This window comes from Homarus americanus, unplaced genomic scaffold (genome assembly GCF_018991925.1).
Source record: "Homarus americanus isolate GMGI-L3 unplaced genomic scaffold, GMGI_Hamer_2.0 scaffold37032, whole genome shotgun sequence".
In the NCBI taxonomy this organism is placed as follows: Eukaryota; Metazoa; Arthropoda; class Malacostraca; order Decapoda; family Nephropidae; genus Homarus; species Homarus americanus.
The window spans coordinates 3,854,222-3,870,066 of NW_024731852.1; the positions used below are offsets into that span (position 1 = coordinate 3,854,222).

Below are 15,845 nucleotides of genomic sequence, written 5' to 3' on the forward strand. Positions count from 1 at the left end.
TGCGCTACGTATATTGCTGTCAAATTTGATTCAGTATCAGTACTTACTTCCGGCCTATGCAACGAATGGTTTATACCAATCACCGTCAGCTTTCACCATCATATGTTAAATCTGAATCACAAAATGGATAAATCACCCCTGAACGCAAAGCAAAAGTCTAACAAAAACACAGCCCTAAATCCTTCTCACCCACTATCCCGCACTAAATATGTCCAGGGGAATTTTGTTCAGCAACCAAAATACTTATTGGTTGCTCTGTGGGTCAAGACGTTAATGTAAATGAGCTTGCTTGCGTGTAAGGGGTCATCAATTCCGTGGTTATTGGCACAGAAGTTCACCTGAGCGCGGGGTATGGCACCGCAGCCCTTGAACCGGTGAAAGGCCCTGTATATTATTGCTATGGGTCAACTCAAAATCCTACACCTGACCTGACACCAGTGATTTCGGCCTCCTAGACACACCATAATGCTCTGCACACACACATATACTATTGGCACTCTACACACACAACACACACACACAACACACACACACACACACACACACACACACACACACACACACACGCATTATTAATTTCTCCTGTACACAAACACTCACCATTATGTCTTCCTATCCACTGATTGAGACACTGTTGACGTATCTGCATACAAACAGACTACAGTGAATGTCCCTACACACAGACTCAAAAACAAAAAACACCTGTGGATCCCCACCAACACCTTAATTAAAACATACCTACTGAATCCAGGTGGTACCTGTTGTATGACCAAGTGCCTCCGCAACAAAGTACATTTGGATAATCTCCTGGGCTGTTCCAAGGCTGAGAGGAGACACTGCGTTATCTCCTCACCCACAACCCAGAGGATGAAAAACACAGAACATGTTTCATTTTTTTTCGGGGTATTTTAGCTTACAAGACGACGGGACGTTCATGCCACAAAGGAGTAATTTGGTGGATAATGACTGCCCTAATTCCCTACCTTCCCATTCCCCACGTGACCGTAAAATATTTCCTTTCGTCCTTGAGGAAGACATCACGGGAAGAGGGACATAGGAGTGGCTGTGTGTTTTCTCTTCAAAACTGTTGTCCGTGTATTCCAGGTCCGCAAGACTTTGTACTGTGGTTATGTCCGTAGAAACCAGGTCCGTGAAACCGGTGTCCTGAACTTGTTTGTGTTCAGGTCCCGTATAAAATCCTGTGTCCAGTATCCTAGCGTCCGTGCCTCACCCTAACCTTTGTTTTAAGATCTCTGTCTCCCTGTAGCAACATCTGCAAGTCAGAGCGTCCTAAATCTTTACCAATTCATGAAACAACTCTAACACTCCATGATATTTCTGCTAGAGTAACACACCAACGAGATACTTATACCAATCGCATGATACTTATAATACCTCTACCACACCTGTAACACAAGTAAGCATACCGCAAATACTAGTAAGACGACTTTTCAAAATATGTTCTCCTCAACACTCAATCTATAACTTTTCGTCCTGTACACACAGACCTTGGAGACCAAGGACCCATGCAGAAAGCTCACCCACAGCCAATTCTCAGCACAGATTCTGAAATGTTCTTAGGTGTAATTTCCTCAACTGAGATGTTTGAACGCATCCCAAGTGGCTAACTTAAGCTGCGCTTACCAAATTACGCCCATAGAATGGCAGCGGGTCACAATAAGCTCGCATCTCACCAGTACAGGGAGACAGTTAACGTACAATCTTGGTGAATCGGAAGACCTGGCTTATCTCCTCCTCTTTGAGACTTCCTCTGATGATCACAAAGTTATCCCAGCTAAACTCTCCATTCTTTCCTTGTCCACCTCACTACCACCGACCCAGCACCACCATCACCTACCTGTCACAGGGTACTGGGAAAGTCCAGATCCAATTTTAACTACTGCTTATCTCTCGACCTGGCCACTCCTTGTCAAACTCCTCCCATCCTCCTGCCGCCACACCTTTGCGCCATCTGCTAAATTCCTATTCGTCGGGCTCGAAATTAGATCAACATTAAACGCTGACATTGTCACCGTTGCCAGGAAAGCGGCCTGTGGGAAAATCTCTCCTGACTGGGAAATGCCAGACGCCGGCGGAGAAATTCCAAATGATGAGGTGCTTCCTTCACTCTGCAGCATCCCTCTGATCCTCGCCTGATGGAGGGGAAACATTCTACAGATTTGAAATGAAATTTTGCAGTGTCGAGTCACACAGGTTGAGGAGACGGAAAGTTTGGCACGAGCCATTTCCTGCTTTTTTCCTTCTTTCTTTTATCTGCCAATTCTTTGTTGATTTTTTCTACTTGGTTTGAGCAGTTTACGATCAGCGTCTACTACTGTCTGCAAGCAACTCTTCCCTGTTGCTTTCCTTCCTTGTGGTATCTGAGGCCCCTTGATCCACCCCTACACAGAAGCAGGTACGAGTCAAAGATACGTGCTTCCCGTATGACCCCTGGGCGAACATATAAGGTAAATATAGTGGTTTTTCTCAAGCTTATTTTACTCACTCTACATCTCTTTGGCCCAATATAGTGGCACAAATTAACGGCCAAGTGGCTGCATTAAAACGATACTGCTCTTACTTTCATGGGATATTTGAGACACACACACACACACACTTCCCCATCACATTTCGAGTCACCAGCCTCCATTACAACTCCAAACGTATTATTTCTCCCATTAAAATATTACACTTTACTATTTCATCTCTTCCTCACAGCCAATAATATACATCTCCCATCTCTGCCAGCCTGCAAGCAGATCACTACGGAGGGTGGGGTCGACCTACACCCTGCAGGCCTGGGGCCTACCAGAGGAACACTGCCTCACTTCGTCAGCTTATTCCTACCGCGGCCATGTATATGGCATGTGAAACTGGTAGTCAGCACTACGTCAGTCTGGCAGGTGAATGCTTACCTTGTCCTCAAGATTATTGATTGATTGATTGATTTGATTGATTGATACCTTTAAGATGTTTGTGCAAGATTTATTTACTCATGCCTTTAGTCCCAAGACGAATTTGATATTTCAACCTAAATATTTCGATTTATTAGTGATGGCCAAAGATGTTTAGTTTGTTGTAGGCCTGTGGTGTGTGTGTGTGTGTGTGTGTGTGCGTGTGTGTGTGTGTAAAACCTTAAAAATATATATTCTTTCAACTCACACCCCATCACTCCTCCTTTGGAAGGCTCCCAAAACCAAGCACTAAATCCCAAAATGAAATAGTATAAACGGTTCTTTTACCCGAATATCCTCAATACTCCAAAGTGAGTGCTATGTATTACCGATTTAGAGGCATGAGGTGTATAATATTTACCTGAGCAGTGTGGAGAAGCCCGCCAAAAACATAAACAAACCAGGGGCACTCAAGAGGTTCAAAACTGGCAGCAGTAGGTATGGTATCTAGAAGGTTCTCAGCTGATGGCTCCCCTGCTAGATGAGAATGTGATGATCGGATAGGTTTGAGCCGAGAGAATTTGCAGAAATTATTTATACCTGTCCTTTACCAGCACCATCGAGTTCGAATTTCGCGTTTATCGATTTTCGCGTTATTCACCCAACCTGCCACTTTCGTCCATCCACCCGCAGGGCGATATTCGTGCCCAGCAGCCGCCAGATCGCAGTACACCTAATCCCCGCCCTACTTTTGCCTCCTGCCCCGCAGTCGTCGGCACCTTCCACCAGCGGATTGAGAACCAAGAGCGAGACCTTGTAGGTGAAGGTGTTGGAGGCGATAGTGGCGGGAAGGGTGTTGAGGGGCGATAGTGGGCATGCTTGAGGCGATAGTGGTGAAGGTGTTGAGGCTATTAGTGGTGAAGGTGTTGAGGCGATAGTAGTGAAGGTGTTGAGGCGACAGTGGTGAAGGTGTTGGAGGCGATAGTGGTGAAGGTGATGAGGCGACAGTGGTGAAGGTGTTGATGATAGCGGTGAAGGTGTTGAGGCGATAGTGGTGAAGGTGTTGAGGCGATATAACACTTGTTCCACTTTTTTACTTCGAATTATTCCTCTCGCAGCCACTTTACTGCATGCACTCAACATGTTCACTTATATCGTAAATTAATCCTTCGTAAACACATAATACAGTATCTTTGTTTTCTTCAGTGATTATTATCAAGACAATATTAAACAAATATAAAAAAAAACTAAAAATCGTAGCAAACTTGGAGTACAAAATTCTGTGACTCTCACCAGAGGAGTGACGCCATCAGAGTGAGCCACCACCAGCTTACATAAAGATTCACAGTAATTAATAAACAGGTAAAATTTGCACCACTATACTCTACAGGTGAAATTTCTGTCCCAACTAAATAAAAAGCAAAATAAATAAATAAATAAATAAATAAATAAATACACTCAAAAAATAGAGTAATATATTACCATGAAAGAAATAGGCTAAAAACTCTGGAGACAAGGTTTCTATTCTAGGCATCTATCTGGCCATGACACTGAATGAGACAGGTGAGCAAAGTAAATACACCTGTGAGACCAGCCACCTCTCACAGTCCAGCCAGTTTAAAGATTATTTTATTTTTAATCGAAATTTACAATATATTACTAGGAATACTTTTGTAAATAGTGATTTATTAATGTTATTTTATTTTTTATTAATCAAGGTAATGTTTGTACATGTCAAAATAAATGTACAGTGTAAGTAATCAATTGTTAATCATTCTGTGATAGCCACTCTGTACTGATGCCTCTGAATGACGTCACAGCCACCCAGTTCCCGGGACCAATAAGCAAGGAGAGTTTTTATTTTGTTATAAACAAGGTATTGCAATGAATTATTATGAAGTACTTTGGCACTCGTAGGAAAAGTTAATTGATATCAATTACAACCAATGAGCGTCACTTAGAGTACTTCCAAACTTGAGTTGTCCTTAATCAGAAAAATATTAAGTTATTAGATAATTTTAAACATACTAAGATATACCATCTACTTATAAGCTACGAACTAATAATTTAATAGAGTTGCTATTACCCTTGTAGTAGTCCTGTCCACCTGAAAATATACAAAGATATCAGAAATGCTTACAAGATTCATTATATAAACAAAGACACAGACATAGACAATACAGACATATATTAATAATGTACAGACACAGAGAGACACACAGACAGAGACAGACATATAGTGACATGACATATATACATATATAGACATATAGACACACAGACATAGACACACAGACATATACAGACAGGAGAGACAGAGAAAAGTACACAGACACAGAGACACAGACATAGAGACATTACTAGACATATAGGAGGCATTACCAGACATATAGAGACACACTAGACATGAGCAGACAGAGAGATAGGACACATTACATAGACACAGACATAGAGACACACAGACATATAGACACAGACATATAGACACACATGACATAGAGACACACAGACATAGGAGACACTACTAGACATATAGACACACAGACACAGACACACAGACATATAGACACACAGACATATAGACACACAGATTATTATAGAGACACACTATGACATATAGGAGACACACATAGAGACACAGACACAGAGACACATAATATGACACACAGATGAGACACACATAGACATATAGAGACACAGACATATACACACAGCACACATATACACACATGTGGATACAGACATACAGACACACAGACATAGAGACACACAGACATAGAGACACACAGACATGGAGACACATGTAGAAACACAGACATAGACACACAGACATAGAGACATAGACAGAGAGACACAGACATGGAGGGGCATATAGCTAGATATAGAGACACACTGCATAGGGAGACACATAGATAGGAGACACAGACACAGAGACACACAGACATAGGAGGATTACACAGACATGGTGTCATCACAGACATAGAGACACAGATATAGAGACACACAGAGACACACAGACATAGAGACACAGACATATAGAGACACACAGACATAGAGACACACAGACAGACACACAGACATATAGAGACACAGACATAGAGACACACATATAGAGACAGACATATAGAGACACACAGACATAGAGACACACAGACATAGAGACACACAGACAGAGACACAGATATAGAGACACACAGACATAGAGAGACACAGACATATATACAACAGACATAGAGACACACAGACATAGAGAGACACACAGACATATATAGGTACACACAGAGACACACAGACATAGGAGACACACAGACATAGAGACACACAGACATAGAGAGACACACAGACATATAGAGATACACAGACATAGAGACAGACATAGAGACAGATAGAGAGACACACAGATATAGAGACATACACATAGATACATATAGAGACATAGAGACACAGACATATAGAGTATACGCTAGATATATTAGAGACACAGACATAGAGACACACAGACATAGAGACACACGACATACACAGACATAGAGACACACTAAGTGACATAGAGGACACAGACAGAGACACAGACATACATGGACATATAGACACACATGAGACAAATGACAGAGACACAGAGATTATTAGATACACAGACAGAGAGACACAGACATAGAGACACACAGACAGGAGACACACGATATAGAGATAACAGACATGAGACACAGACATACACACAGAGACACACAGACATATGGATACATATATGCCACAGACATAGAGACATAGACATAGGGAGACACACACAGGAGAGCTAGAGACAGGACATAGGAGACACAGACATGAGACACACAGACATAGAGACACACAGACATAGAGACACACAGACATATAGGAGACACACAGGATAGAGACATTAGACATATAGAGACACACAGACATAGGAGACATAGAGACACACACATAGACATTGAATATGACATATACACACATATACACACACACATAGAGACACACAGACATATAGAGACATGCATACACAGACATATAGAGACACACAGACATAGAGACATATAGGAGACACACATATACACAGACATAGAGCAGAGAGTCATATAGACATATAGCATTACACAGTGACATAGGAGATTACTACTATGCATTATAGAGACATTTCACAGACATAGGAGACTACCACAGTGCATATAGAGACACAGACATAGAGACACACAGACATATAGAGACACAGAGAAGTAGGAGATACACAGACAGAGACACATATATGACACACAGACATATATAGGAGACACACAGACAGAGACAGATAGAGACACACACATTATTAGAGACATACTAGACATAGGAGACACACATATACATATATTTACACATAGAGGATACATATATACACACAGACATAGGAGACACACAGACAGAGACATATAGAGTATACGATAGGGAGACTACGTATTATAGACACAGACATAGGGAGACACACATATATACATATATACACATATATAGAGACACACAGACATAGAGACACATATATAGAGACATATAGGACACATATATATACATATAGAGAGACACACAGACATATACACACAGACAGAGACACAGACATAGAGACACACAGAGCAGAGACCACACAGACATATAGAGACACACAGACACACAGACATAGAGACACACAGACATATAGAGACACATTATAGAGACACACATATGAGACACACAGACATATAGGGAGATTACCACAGACATAGGAGACACACAGACATAGAGACACAGACATATAGACACAGACATGAGACACACATAGACATAGAGACACACACAGACATAGAGACACACAGACATATATAGACACACAGACAGAGACACACAGAGACATATAGAGACACACAGACATATAGAGGCCATGCACATAGGAGGATACATAGGAGACACAAGTATGGTATACATAGGGAGACACACAGACATATGGTAATGGCCACAGACATATATACACAGACATAGAGACACACATATATTACAGAGACACACACAGACATGAGACAGAGACATAGAGACACCACAGACATAGGAGACAGCTTCATGCATAGACACACAGACATAGACACACACATAGAGAGATACACAGACATATTACTACTGGTGATATAGTGAGGACACAGACATAGAGACACAGACATATAGACACAGACATATAGAGACACAGACATAGAGGAATGCACAGACATATATACACAGACATAGAAGAGAGACACAGACATAGGAGGCTGAGATGATAGAGACACACAGACATGAGACACACAGACATGGACACACAGACATAGAGACACACAGACATATAGAGACACACAGACATATAGAGACACAGATATAGGAGAGACACTATGACATAGGAGACACAGACATAGAGACACACAGACATAGAGACACACAGACATAGAGACACACAAAATATAGACACACTTGTGACATTAGAGAGGACACAGACATAGAGGACCCACAGACATATAGACAAACAGACATATAGACACACAGACATAGAGACACACAGACATATAGGCACACAGACATATAGACACACAGACATATAGAGACACACAGACATATAGAGACACACAGACATAGAGACACACAGACATAGAGACACACAGAGATATAGAGACACACAGACATAGAGACACACAGACAGAGACACACAGACATAGAGACACACAGACATAGAGACACACAGACATAGAGACACACAGACATAGACACACAGACTTAAATAAAAAAAAAACTATTATATAAGATAAATTATATAACATAAATATACCAAATAAACCTAATATACTGTATATAGAAACATATTGATCATACTCAAAAGTTATACTAGCAGGATATAGTTAAGAGGTCGTACTTAAGGTCCTACTCGAAGGCTACAATAAGAAATACTTTACTAGGCAGAGTTTTTCGGACTCCGCAGTAAAATGTTTATGGAAGTAACGTCAGGCGAGCCTTCGTCTGCATTTCGCTTGTATTGGCGTTATCTTTTATTGGTTAAGTCTCTCCTCTGAAATTAAAGTGAGCGTTCACTTTTATAATGTATTAAGGAATTGAGAGAGAGAGAGAGAGAGAGAGAGAGAGAGAGAGAGAGAGAGAGAGAGAGAGAGAGAGAGAGAGAGAGAGAGAGAGAGAGCCAAGACAGACAGACAGACAGAGCAGGAGAAAAAGAGATAGAGATAAAACATTCGTACCAAAAATCCTCTGAAATCCGAGAATGCATTATACGCCTCAACAAAATTGCACTTTACTCCCGATAGCCAAAAATGTTTCTCAAGGGGAGGAAAAATTTCGCATCTCACCTGAGTCAAAAAATAACTTACAACGTACCGCATCTTCTTCCACAATAACAATAACAATAACAGCAATAATAATAGTAATAATAATAATAATGATAATAATAATAATAATAATAATAATAATAATAATAATAATAATGGCTCGTAACCTGACATCAACTTACAGGTGGAATTGGTGCCAGTCTTAATTTAGGCTACCTAACACATCACATACCCACCTAACACCATAAATACCCACACTACCCACACAAACACCTCAATAACCCACACAAACACCTCAATAACCCACACTAACACCTCAATAACCCACACAAACACCTCAATCACCCACACTAACACCTCAATCACCCACACTAACACCTCAATAACCCACACTAACACCTCAAAAACCCACACTAACACCTCAATAACCCACACTAACACCTCAATAACCCACACTAACACCTCAATAACCGACACTAACACCTCAATAACCCACACTAACACCTCAATAACCCACACTAACACCTCAATTACCCCCCCCCTATAAAATCCTCTCTCATCCCCCCTCCACCCCCCTCCCTCCCCCCCTAAACAGACTGGGGGGTAAAAGCTTCCAATTTCGGCTTTGACACCTGACACGACCGTTCAATTAAGATTATAATTGAATGTCAAGCGTTTGGGTGTGGACCGCTGGCCCACTGAACTGCAGGTCCGGTTTGGCGCATTCATTCATTTTTGTTTTGGAGTGGATGGTGTCCGGGTGAATTACGACAGACATACACTTAACACGGTAAATAATTAGGAGGAAATGGTGACAGATAACAGGGTTTGGATTTCAGTCCATTTGTGTTGTTGAGACGGGTGTGTACTTTTAAACACACACACACACACACACACACACACACACACACACACACACACACACACACACACGTAGACAACATCAATGTTCGATTGAAAATAGAAGGTTAAGTGGGTTACGTAGGTTAGGTCAAACATCTACAGTTGTGTTAGGTTTGGTCACGCTTGTAAAGTTCAGTTATGTTAAGATTGTTAAGTTAGGCTAATCTGTATTGTACTACCCCTGACCATAACATGTACTACCCTAACTAACATGTACTACCCCTGACCACAACATGTACTACCCTAACTAACATGTACTACCCCTGACCACAACATGTACTACCCTAACTAACATGTACTACCCCTGACCATAACATGTATTACCCTAACTAACATGTACTACCCCTGACCATAACATGTATTACCCTAACTAACATGTACTATCCCTGACCATAACATGTATTACCCTAACTAACATGTACTACCCCTGACCACAACATGTATTACCCTAACTAACATGTACTACCCCTGACCAGACCATAATCAACATGTACTAGTCGTAGCCCCCACTAACCCTCCTCCTGCCCGCAGGTTTGTGTCACACACGGTGGCTGGCTGCCCTGACGGCTACATGCAGATAGAAGAGCTGAGTCGCCCCCTCAACGCTGGGTACTGGTGCGGGGCCTCCTGGGGCCACAACGTCTTCTACTCAGAGACCTCCGCCGTCACCGTCATGCTACGGGTCTTTAACCGCCTTGAGGAAGACCAAAACAACCCGGCAGTCTTTTCGCCGCCGGAGTCCATCATGCTGCGGATCTCCTATCGCTTCTTGCGGAAGGAGCGCGCGGTACTGCGGTATGGCCCGCCCTACAACCCCAGCTACCGGGGCGAGGACATCCCTAACTCCTTCTGTGACAAGTACTTCGAGAACTGCGACAAGAAGAACTGTAAGATACAGTCGCCCAATTATCCCGGGCTGTACCCACGCAACCTTACGTGTAGCTACCAGGTGCGCCAGACACGCGTGCCTGATGGTAAACTGCCCCTCATCCGCGTGTTCCAACGCAACCCTCACCTTATATACATCAAAGATCGCAATGCGCCGCACCTCTCGAGGGAACGACAGATGCGTATAGGCTCAGCATGCCACGTGCTATACGACTACCTCATAGCCTTCGACGGCAGTACGACACGGGCGGCAGTGCTGACGACGCTGTGCAAGGGCGGTGCAGCTTTGTCAGGTATCACCTCCAGTGGCCCGGACCTTCTCCTAGTCTTCCATGCCTCGCCCTTTGATTTTCCCTTCCAAGATTCACCGCGTCGTCGCACCTTCGGCTTTGAACTCGACGTCGAAGTAGAATTCGTAGACCGGGAATCGACAGCGTACGTGCGCCAGGGAGGCACGTGTGACTATATGGTTAGTAGCCGCGGGCAGAGAAGTGGCTACCTGCAGGCGCCCGCACACTCCCTGCTGCCCAACACCACCTGCACCTGGCGGCTGCTGGCGGCGACGTCTGAGGTAGTGTGGCTCTATTTCCTACATTACCGCCACGTGGTGCACGCCGAGATGCCATCCCCCGCCCACTGCTCCAACACCCTCACCATCCTGGACGGTGACCCCACGGGTGCCCACGTGCCCGACCATATCTACGGCTTCGGTATGTTCCAGCAGAATAATGACTTGGCCGGCCTGGCGGACATTAACGCCACCACTCCAACGCGGCTAGGCAGGTTTTGCCGACCAGAGCGCCTGCCTAGGGTGTGTAGCGGCGTCCATGCTCCAGGACCGCATGCGGCACCCTGCTCACCAGCTGAGAGTTATGTTTCCGTTTCGTCGGCACTAACCCTGTCCCTGCGCTATGCTGCCGGCACCACACCAGCGCATGTGGAGTTCTTGGCGCGCTACGAGTTCGTGGACAAGCGTCAGTGGGGAACAGCGACGCCCAACGGAGGTCCTTGTGATCGTACTTTCACACTGCGGCCAGACGGACTCTTTGCCTCACCAAGAGACGTCTTCTTATTTGGACGTGGAGGGTCACGGCGACTGAAGTGTGTCTACACGTTCCTAGCTGAACCTTACCAACGCATCGCACTTCGCATTATCCGTTCCCGCATGGGCTCCAGCTGCGACACCGTGTACCATGAGTCTTCATTACGCTATGAGTGTTCCCATGGCGGGGCAGCGTACGAGCCCGCCATATGGGTGACAGAGGAACCGTGGGAGGGCGTGCAGCTCACCCGTGCCTGTTTGTGTAACACCTACCACGCCCGCCCCTTCTCCCTCATCTCTTACACCAACAAGATCCAGGTAGTGCTTAGCGTGCCGCACATGACGGCCGCTCATGACTACACGGACTTCTTCTTCGAGGGTGAATACACCATCTTTGACATTGGTGTGGAGTGTGACGAGGAGGAGAGGCGATTGTCTGGCCGTCACGGCAACTTCACGGTAGGTGCAGGACAGGGCGACCACTGCTCCAGCCTCCCGCGCCTCCTTACTGCCAACGACGGCTCCTTCCTCTTCCTCCGGGTCAACGGAAAAAGCGCTATGGAAACCAACTGCGGTGTGTCATCCCGTATTAACGTGTACTCAGCAGATGGCATGGCTCCTCTGGCTTCCATCTGCCCGGAGCCCCGCCAAGCCTCCACACATGTGTTCAGTAGCGGCTGGCGGGGCTTAGAGAAGGCCCTGACGGACCACAATGACAGAATCTCCAGGCTTAATGGTAGCATAGAAGACGTCCACCACCACCACCCGCAGCAGCATGGCAGACACCCTGGGGACCGCCAGCGGGAGACGCGTGACCTGCTGGTGGAGTATGTGGGAAACTACTCAGGTAGATTCTTGATAACGTGGGTGGGGGTGTGGCGGCCACTGCAGACGGCGCCGCTGTCCCCCGTTGGTGCTGACATGTGCCCTCACCGCTGCCCGGAAATTAAGGCGTGTCTACCTGTCGAGCTGTGGTGTGACGGTGACTCTCACTGCCCCTCGGGCATGGATGAGGGAGCCGCCGCTTGTGGTTTGCTCGCTGCGTTACCGTGGGTGTATCTGGCAGCTGGGATTATCCTGCTTATGTCTCTTGTGGCACTTTTAGTGGCAGTGATAATTCATCGCCGAAGGACACTGGCAGTAAAGGCAGTGGCTACGGCGGTGGTGGAGAACAACAGCCACGGTGTAAAGAGTGCCACACATGACCTGCTGCTGCCATCAGATAAGGAGTCCTGGTGACAACGCGCCCCGTCTGGCGATGTCGTCTGTGTGGACTATGAAACAACCGTGTAGGTGCCTCTGTTTGTGTCACGCCCTGTACACACGAGACATACAGAACCTGTACTTTGAAGAAGGCCATTGACAGATGTATTAAATGTACAGCTTTGGTTGTGTGGGTCCACGAACGAGAAAGGAAAGTATGAGGCCGTGGTTGTCATGGGACTACTAATAGCAGTATTCTGGGCCCTGGTCCTATGACACCTGGCCTTGTATGCATGCCAGGTACTACATCACATCGGTGCCATGGAGGTTGACTTAGAGGACGATGGACTGGACATGAAAGGACCTTGGTAGGTTCAGGTCCTTGTTTGTGGGAGCTGGAGAGGAGAGATATGGTGAGGGCCCTATGGGTCTTGTGAAGTGTTCTTCAGTAGCGTACACTGGGAATGGCAAGACAACACTGTTTATTGTTTACTGGGTATTGTTGAGGTTCTGAGCATTGACAGGGGCCCTGGCGTGGTGATGGGCCCACGGTGAAACAAAATGTCTCATAGACGGCATTAAGCTGACGGGGAGTCGTAGTGCCTAACATGGTGACAGGAGACCTATGGCGTCACCTTCATATCTGTAAATAGCTACTCGTTGGTTATGTATTTTGAGCAGTTGGTTGTTGTGAGAAGCTGAATGTCTTGTGCAGGTGAGAGAGTTAGTCTACTTGAGGTTAGTGGACCAGCACTGACAGCCACCCCGGCAGTCAGATGCTTCTACACATTGCAGTTCTTCGATAAAACACAATTGTTTCATCACCCTAGCGGACTTACGGTATGTTATGTAAATAATCAGTTTAACTCTGTCGCCATCCTTCTTGATATTTCTCTCGGGGTTTTCGTTGATGCGTTTGTTTTAATAAAGATAATGCACACGGGGGATGGCACAAGGGTAACATCACTTGTGAACGATACCACACAAATCAACCTAACCTAACGTAATGGTCCTTGGGTAATTTTGCTAAGGTATGGTTAGTTTAGGTTAAATTTGGTTGGGTCATGTACTCTGCTTTATAAGTGATTGGAATTTTTTTTGTCTTGTTCCACCACTGGTTTTGTATTATTAACAACAAAACAAACAAATTAAAGAAAATACCTTAAAAAATAACAACAAATAAAGTGGCGGAAATAAAGTGAACATTCATCTTGTGTCGGATATTTTTTTTTATTATCATACAAACACATTAACCCTAACTACATCTTAAATACTTAAAAATAAAAAAAATAAAAAAATAAATTAATACTAAGGTTATCTCTTCCATAGAAAGTAATAAAAATAAATAAATTATCAAGAGGAATTGTTATCTGAACACACTAAGTGGTGTATGGCAGGGTCTTCACGTGGTTTGTTTTCCCGGCAAGAGGTACAATGTAGGCAAGTAACCACGAACACCATCGCTACACCGTTGGTTGTATGTTCAGGCGGCACGAATCAACCCAACCTCACCTAACTTAACCAAATCCAAGAAAACCAAACTAAAACTAACATAACTAAACCAAACCCATCCTAACTTAACCAAACCCAACCTAGCATAACGAAACACAACCAACAAAACTATTCCCAACCAACAAAACCAAATTTTAGGTTAGGTTAGCGTAGGTTAGGTTAGCGTAGGTTAGGTTTTGTTAGGTTTGGCTGAATCATGTTACCTACTTTCATAAATAAATAAATAAATACACACATAGATACACACGGTTTATCGATGGTGTTCCTGGCACTCTCGCAACACTGTACCCCTTGTGTGGTCCTGTCTATAGTGTGAGACGGTGCAGGTATACCTTGTCTGTCTGTCTGTCTGTCTGTCTGTAGCGTTGTGCAGTGGGTGATGTGCCGGAGCGACTAAAGAACATTTGTACATTTTATATTTGATAATAAAACCAAAACAATTTGCATTCTGGCTTATTATTTCAAATCCTATCTCTGCTTTTATTTATTTTATATTGTTTATAAAGCCGGATATGTCTTAAGCCTTGATTATATCCGGCCTGGTGTATTCTTAATAAGGAGCCTGATACGCCATAGTTCGGATCCGGGTTATTGTATCTTTAAGGAGCCGAATATGTCTTTGTGTTCATAACCGGCTCAATGTGTTCTTAAGAGAGAGCCTGATACGCCATAATGTGTTTAGATCCGGCTCCATATATCTATAATAAGGAATCCGATATGTCTTACACCCGTGTTCGAATCCGGCTCAATATGTTTTTAATGGGAGCCTGATAAACCATGAGGTCCAGATCCGGCTCAATGTCACAATGCTACGCCATTTTGGGGAGGTTGTAGTCGACTATCCCGTAGAAATACAAATTATCTCCAATTCAAGAAATACGGTTGGAAATACTAGAAATTACTAAAAAGTCCAAGAAATATTATGGAAATACCATAATATTCCACAAAGTTCAGGAAATAATGCTGGAAATACCCAAATATTCCCAAATCCAAGAAATAATGCTGGAAATGCCCAAATATTCCAAAAATCCAGGAAATAATGCTGGAAATACCCAAATATTCCAAAAATCCAAGAAATAA

At 44.1% G+C, this 15,845-nt stretch overlaps 1 protein-coding gene across 1 annotated transcript in view; it reads left to right on the forward strand.

The window, feature by feature from the left end:
• LOC121867857 overlaps positions 1-15,211 on the forward strand; it is a 63,622-nt gene extending 48,411 nt beyond the window's left edge. Inside the window, exon 3 of the mRNA XM_042367982.1 lies at positions 10,652-15,211. Coding sequence (XP_042223916.1) covers positions 10,652-13,289 — 2,638 coding nt within the window. The 3' untranslated portion in view covers positions 13,290-15,211. The remainder of the gene's footprint in view (positions 1-10,651) is intronic.
• The last annotated feature ends 634 nt before the right edge of the window (positions 15,212-15,845 follow it).